At 44.8% G+C, this 7751-nt stretch overlaps 1 protein-coding gene across 1 annotated transcript; it reads left to right on the plus strand.

The window, feature by feature from the left end:
* Window positions 1–248: 248 nt before the first annotated feature.
* Window positions 249–1760, plus strand: LOC125177759 (adhesive plaque matrix protein-like). Its single transcript, XM_047880109.1, has 3 exons — window positions 249–314; window positions 1113–1287; window positions 1525–1760. Exons 1-3 carry the CDS (start codon window positions 249–251, stop codon window positions 1758–1760), a joined length of 477 nt encoding a protein of 158 aa, XP_047736065.1.
* The last annotated feature ends 5991 nt before the right edge of the window (window positions 1761–7751 follow it).

The raw sequence follows: 7751 nt of genomic DNA on the forward strand, positions 1-7751 counted from the left end.
AGGAAATCTACCAGAGGGTTTCTGTTCCTAATTGGCTTACGAGTTTCTCTCGCCTCGGATGCTCTGATCGAACGCGGTCTGCCGCCGGCTGGTAGGCCTCGAGACGCGGCCAGGAATTCAGTAGCACAAAGTGCGGCGCAGTTTTGTCGCAGCGCTTTTTAGGAGGTGAGCTTTTTGCGATTGTTCGAATTTTATAAGCTCTTCGCCATGAATCAGTTAGAGCTGACGTCCGAAAAATTTATTTTGTCATGTTATTTGTGTCGCTTGACTTCCCCAGCAGCAAATCAACGACACCACTCTTCCCCAAGCCCCTCGTTGCTCCTCAGCTTCACCATTCCTCCCCAGCATTACATCGCCGCACCACCTTCCTCCGAAACTCCCCTCTTGCCAGCAGCTCCCCAGCTATTGGCTGACATAAGCTTTACAATATTCAGCAGGTGAGCGCCTCTCCGGCGTCCCTGAATCATTCAGATCATCAGGCCCTGATGCAGCCTCCCTCCTCCTTCCCTTCAATCCATTCTCCCTCCCTCCCTCCTCCCCTATTTCATTTTTCCACCTTCCTCTTGAATTGATACTTCTCCTTCCTCCTCCCCAGTCCCCACCCGCTGCTTTCTTCCCATTTCACGCGATTGCTGAGTTCTGCCTCAATTTCCACGACTTTCTGAGGATGGACAATTGACTGTGCGCTTGTTATGTATGATGTAATGCACCACTCAAGTGTTTCTTATGTATAATCGTTGCAAGGATTAATCTAGTAAGCCTTTTACGGACAAAGCTGCGTGGACATAAATGTTCCAAACATAAATCCTCAAACTTCACGGTTCGAAAAAATTTCGTTGTGCATTCGGCCACGGTGAATTAAATTAAGATCAATAATTTAGTTTCATTAAAAAGATTTTTATTTCATGATCAATCCCGTATCTATGTCCTTGATCGAGTATCGTGATACAGAGTTTATACATTTAAACTATATCTAGCGTCGTTGCATTCATAATCAGCACAATATCAGTTCCGGTGACAGCAACATTGTTCAGTTCGCATTTTTGGCTCCCACCAGAGAGGGTCCGGCAGCCTTCCACAACCGGTGACGCTCAAATGTCGCCACCTGTTAGCCGTCGTTCTATCGTGAGCCGCCGTCATATTGTGAACCGCTGTCGTATCGTGAACCGCCGTCCTATCGTGAACGGCCTTCATATCGTGAACCGCCCTCATATCGTGAACCGCCGTCATATTGTGAACCGCCCTCATATCGTGAACCGCCATCATATTGTGAACCGCCGTCCTATCGTGAACGGCCTTAATATCGTGAACCGCCGTCCTATTGTGAACCGCCGTCCTATCATGAACCGCCGTCCTATAGTGAACGGCCTTCATATCGTGAACCGCCGTCTTAGCGTGAACTGCCGTCTTATCGTGAACCGCCCTCCTATCGGGAACCACCGTCCTATTGTGAACCGCCGTTCTATCGTGAACCGCCATCTTATCGTGAACCGTCGTCTTATCGTGAACCGCGTTCCTATCGTGTTCCGCCTTCTTATCGTGAACCGCCGTCCTATCGTGAACCGCCATCTTATCGTGAACTGCCGTCCTATCGTGAACCGTCCTCATATCGTGAACCGCCGTCATATGCATTGTCTGATGTATCGCAGTCTTCGCATGTTGAGGTCGGCGTTACTGAACGCAGCTCAAACTCCGCCAACTCTCCAGCGTCTCCCTACATTGCGAGTAGGGATCCCCCAAATACTCCAGTGCCTTTTTAAAGCAAAAAAGTATAGTCGATATTTTGTGTAATACATTGCCATGATACGGACGGCATGCAGTGAGTACACCTGACGGCGTCAAGTGAGGTGGGATTGAAATAATGTCGAGATCAGCTTTTTGGTTGTTCCACGAAACTTATTGGATATTTGAAATGCTCAAGTTTATTCCTATTGTACAGCAAAATTGTCATTAATTTCTTGTCCATCCACACATTTTCCGTAACACCAATAGGATATCTTAGGTGCAAATACACATATTAAATTCCAATATTATATCTAGAATAAATGAGGCTGTCAGGGAAAAATACTGAAATGCATTAAAAAATACAATTGAAAGGTAAATCGAGATTGTGTCGTTATGATTCTGGAGTACGAAAAAACATTTAAAAAAATTTTTAAACGAATTGGCCTATATCCTGACGAAGCCGGCCCTCAAACGAGGGAAACGTTTTAATTAAACTCTTCTTTGCGAATAGATCGACGATGCCGTGATATCTGTTGGCAGATCTCCACAGCAGTCACCGGCCCGCAGCCCGTTCTTCCTCCCGCCGGGTCGGGTTACGCTGCGCGTGTTGCTCTTTTTAGGACGTGTCGGCGAGTGACACACGAGGCCGTGTTGCGCCGTGTAGCATTTCACATGTAACACTCTTCGTGCGACTCGTCAACCCTAGCCGGATTACGGGAGGGAAATTGGAAAAAAGGTGTTCTGAATACATGATGGAAAAAAACTATTGAATGTGCCGGCGTTTTCTACAAAATAAATATTTGAAAAAAACAGATGTATATAAAGCAATGAAGTGTAAAATGATGGAAAGTTGCAAGGACAAATTTCGGTGTGATGGAAAATAAATTCAGCGTTGTGTGGAGTGTGCTAAAGATGAGAAAAATGGAGGATATAGACGAATTAGTTGTTCGGGGAAAACTAAAAAAAATGAAACAAGCGAAATTAAAAAGATCAAATAGAGGCAGTACAAAATGCATGGTAAATATACATTATATCGCGACATAAGCCAACCTGCATAATGACCCGCCATTAGCGCCTCGGTCTCAAGTCCCACCATAAGCGCCTCGGTCTCAAGTCCCGACATAAGCGCCTTGGTCTCAAGTCCCGAAATAAGCGCCTCCGTCTCAAGTCCAACTATCAGTCTCCTACGTGGCCTGAAGTCCCGTCATGAGCGACTCGGTCTCAAGTCCCGCCATAAACGCCTTGGCCTCAAGTAACCATAAGCGTCTCGGTCTCAAGTCCCAACATAAGCGCCTCGGTCTCAAGTCCAACCATATGCGTCTCGGTCTCAAGTCTAACCATAAGCGTCTCGGTCTCAAGTCCCAACAAAAGCGCCTCGGTCTCAAGCCTAACCATAAGCGTCTCGGTCTCAAGTCTCGACATAAGCGCCTCGGTCTCAAGTCCAACCATAAGCGTCTCGGTCTCAAGTCTAACCATAAGCGTCTCGGTCTCAAGTCCCAACAAAAGCGCCTCGGTCTCAAGTCTAACCATAAGCGTCTCGGTCTCAAGTCTCAACATAAGCACCTCGGTCTCAAGTCCAACCATAAGCGTCTCGGTCTCAAGTCCTGATATAAGCGTCTTGGTCTCAAGTCTCGCCATAAGCACCGCGGTCTCAAGTCTCGCCATATGCGCCGCGGTTTTGAGTCCTATCATAAGCACCACAGTCTCAAGTCCCGCTATATAAGCACCACGGACTCAAGACCTGCCATGAGTGCCGCAGTCCCGAGTCTCGCTGTAAGCACCGTTATAGTCTCAATAAGCGTCGTAAAGGAAAGCCCGACAGGCATCGGCGTCAATACAGACGCGGTCTCGTTAATACTACAGCGCCTGCCTGGCGATATGTCAGTTATAGGAGTCCCGCTGACCTCGCGTAGCATCAATTATGGCCTCTCCTGAGTCTTCCTTCCTTCGATGATCCAAAAATAAGGAAACTTTCAGCCTCATAAATTTCCGAAGCTTTTTGAAATTTTCTCAGCGATCTCATGTAGTATGAGGAGAGGGAATTTGAAATTGATGTCAACGATTGGATGGTGTGGCATAAATTTATTTTTACTGAATATTCAACTGCATGGTCTAATCCCGAGAGTCGAAGATTAATAACTGATAGTGGTGCTGTTAATCCGACTACAAAACATACAGATTGGAAAGTAAACTAGCTAATTCAATGTTAAGACTGAGGGAGATGTTACGATTATTGTAAAAACTATACGATCTCTTTGTAAATATATGAACTTGTTAAATTATTAAAGTAAATAACATTTGTCTCGAGATAAGATTGGAATGGAACCAAAAAAAGTCGAAATGCAAAATGGATGTCTGTAATCATGGTGGTATAATAAATTAATTTCAAGAGAAAATGGGGAGTCTGAAATTATTTCAGAGCTTGGGTATTATTATTAATAAATTTCAAAAATCCACCCGTGTCTCATGCATGGTGCGACCATGATTTCTGCGCAAATATGAGATCGGCCGAATCTCGAATGAATATTGGTTTCTCACTGCGCAAGTAGTACGTTTACTACCTCATATTATATAAACCACGAAATATTACATTACAAATCTCGATTAAAAAACAACAATAGATTTTAACTAAAACAACTTGATGATTTATCTTTAGGTAAAGTAAACATTAAATTCAAGTATGAACTCGTTGAGTATGAACTTCGAGTATGAACTCGTCGAGTAAGAAGCATTCGTTTATTGTCGTAAATCGCACAATATGGCGAAGATCAGACAGGTGTTTCATTGGAGTTAAACATTTTCAATTTGGTCGAGTGGCCGAAAGTATTTCATCCGAGTTCTTATTGCATATATGTATTTTTAAGTACATATGTATTTTCGTGTAAGAGTAATTAAAATATATTCTGTGGGGTAAAATGTAAATTGAGCCTGTTTACGTAATTTCAATTTTTTCGGTAACGAAATTTGCAGTAATTTAATTTATTTCCCGTCTCGGTCTCCAGTCCTGCCATACGCGCCTTGGTCTCAAGTCTTGCCATATGCGCCTTTTTTACTGGCCTCAAGTCCGCCATAAACGCCATGGCTCCGCGGTCTCAAATCTCATGTCCCGCCATATATTAAGCACCGCGGACTGTTTAGCAACAATATGCCTGAAGCCGAAAAATCGTTTGCTAATTTTTAAATATTCACAAATTTTGGCGCCATCAAGTTTACTGAAAACCTTACAAAACTCTTAGCGCTTCTCGGTATATGCTTTTAAGTATTAGTTAAATTTTAAAGCATTATGAAGGTCGAAATAGTTGAGTTTACTTCTATCCTACGATTAAATATCCTACGATTAACCTATCCACTTCTATCCTACGGTTAACTGCAGCCACAAGTTCCGAAATAACGAAATATTTCACGAGTTAAAATCACAAATGCCTGGAAAGATTTATTACACTACAGTTTGGTGAAAAATACGAGCTCGCTCGCTCATATAATTAGGTTATTTTAAATTATACTTATATTTAGTTGGGTTGTGGAGCTATATATGGTTCGTTCATAACTAAATTATTCAGTTTCCCAAATGCCGTAAAAGGTATTCGATTTTATAGATGTTGATAGTCTATTATTTAATGGCTTCTTGTGAAGCGCCAACGCCGTAGATTCCCCCGCTTCCAGCAAGTGCAAATCCGAATGATATGCGCTCGAATATGCCAACAGATTACGAGGAAAACCGACGGTGTTTTCGCAAATTGTCTAATTTCGTTGCGCGAAGGAATACCATGCAGAATATTCTGGCATTATGTGCGGAGGAATACCACTCAAAATGTCATGACAGGTAGCGCGGATGAATACTACGAGAAGTGTCATGACAGGTAGCGCGGAGGAATACCACGCAAATTGATCTGAAAAATTCGCGGAAGAATACCACGCAAAATGTCCTGACAGGTAGCGCGGATGAATACTACGAGAAGTGTCATGACAGGTAGCGCGGAGGAATACCACGCAAATTGATCTGAAAATTTCGCGGAAGAATACCACGCAAAATGTCCTGACAGGTAGCGCGGAAGAATACCACGCAAAATGTCCCTACACGTTGCGCGGAGGAATACAGCGCAAAATTTCCTGACATGTCACGCGGAGGAAATACCACGCAAAATGTCCCGATAGGACGTGAGGAGGAATTTTGCTCGAATGCGGACAGCACGAGCACTCCGGCAGCCTCCCATATAAGATATCAGCGAATGCCAGTTTATGCAGAATTTAAAATTCGACATTTTTTTTCGACATATCTACTGAGTCGGGAAATATCCAGTTCGTTAGTGAAACGTTGTTGTGCCGCATACATTTGTTGAATGATTAATATTCGTGGTGTGAATTTCAAAGTAGAAATATTCACGTCGAATCGATTTTCACAAATGTAAATTACAAGAAATGAATCACTGTATAGAAACTTTGCCTATACAGTTATTTGAGAGACAAGCAGCGTTTGAACTCGGAAAACCATTTCATGGAATAACTTAAGCTCTTGCTAACAGAATGGGCACGAAAATTGTCCATGGACAAATACTGTCTGGATATATTTACAGATAAGCTTGCGCTCAAAATCATTACCTTTGAACACCAGCACGCCACTAGATTTCTTTCAGATTCAGTGTATGAGAGTTTTATCGAGGAATTTTAGAGAATTAAATTTCATCTTAAGCAAAACCGAACTTATCACTGCACTGTAGACAAACTCAGTTTTGAATCAACCTCGCAGAATGTGATGACTGACACGTGGCGTCGAATTGCTTCAGAAAAGCCCTAATAGTTCTATAGATAATGCAAATAAAAATATAGATTTTTTTTGTATCTAGATATGAACTCATCATCAGGATAATTATCCAAGAAGTGGCTCATGAATATATAATTATCTTTCGTGATTGAAGCTAGAGATATTTTAGCCGAGTTTGGAGTTAGGTAAGCAGTGCAATAGTGATGAGCAATATGGCGGCGACACCATCGGCGTCCCCAGGGCTGTGCATCATTTAGGGAGCAGCGAACTCCCACTTATCAGTGTGCAATATTGATGAGGGGAGCATGGGAGTGAGGGGAGGGTGGGACGCGAGAGGGGCAGACTGGTCCCTCCTCATGCGAGGGGAAAAAGATACCCACTCTTCCCTATGGATGGCAAGACACTCCTACTGGGAGGGTCTGTTGCAGGCCCTTCCCTCGCAAGGGAACTGCGGGAAGAGGACGCGGGGGAACAGGGGTACTGAGGGAACAGGGGCTCCGGGGAACAGGGGCTTCAGGGAACAGGGGCACTGAGGGAATAGGGGGGCTAAGGGAATAAGGGCACTGGGGGAAAAAGGGCACTGATCGAGGAAACAAGGGCACTGGGGAAAAGGGGCATCGAGGAAACGCAAACAATGAGGGAGCAGGGGCACTGAGCTAGGGAACATGCTGTACATCGCATTCTCCAAATTGGAATCATAGTGATCATTTACCATCTCGTTTCACTAAAATAACTTCAATCTCACCTTTCCCTCCCTTCCACTTCTCCTCACTCACTTTCCACAATCCCCTCATCTCCAACCTATCCCTCAGCTCCAACCTATCCCTCAGCTCCAACCTAACTCCAACCTATTGCACCCCAACCCCCTTATGCTTCCATACCCACCCAGACCCCTCTCCCTCTTCCCCCCCACCCTTCCCTCGCCTGCCTCCGTCCTCGGTTTCTCATTTGCGCAACAATCGCAGCGGCGGCGCAGAGTGACAAGCCTGAGCTGATAAGTCAGCGCAGTAGCGAGACGGGCGCGCTGACTGCGATATGCCGCTCCAGATCGGCGCTGACAATGATGCGTGCATCGGCATGCGTAGCGACGGATGATGTGCATCGACATGCGATGCGGCGGATGATGTGCATCGGCATGCGACTTGGCGGATGATGTGCATCGGCATGCGACTCGGCGGATGATGTGCATCGGCATGCGACTTGGCGGATGATGTGCATCGGCATGCAACTTGGCGGATGATGTGCATCGGCATGCAACTTGGCG

This window comes from Hyalella azteca, unplaced genomic scaffold (assembly GCF_000764305.2).
Source record: "Hyalella azteca isolate HAZT.00-mixed unplaced genomic scaffold, Hazt_2.0.2 contig4657, whole genome shotgun sequence".
In the NCBI taxonomy this organism is placed as follows: Eukaryota; Metazoa; Arthropoda; class Malacostraca; order Amphipoda; family Hyalellidae; genus Hyalella; species Hyalella azteca.

Coding starts and splice junctions, on each gene's coding strand:
- LOC125177759 (XM_047880109.1), top strand. CDS start 249: ATGTTATTTGTGTCGCTTGACTTCCCCAGCAGCAAATCAACGACACCA. Junction 315..1,112: donor CACTCTTCCCCAAGCCCCTC/GTTGCTCCTCAG, acceptor GCCACCTGTTAG/CCGTCGTTCTATCGTGAGCC. Junction 1,288..1,524: donor TTGTGAACCGCCGTCCTATC/GTGAACGGCCTT, acceptor GTTCCTATCGTG/TTCCGCCTTCTTATCGTGAA.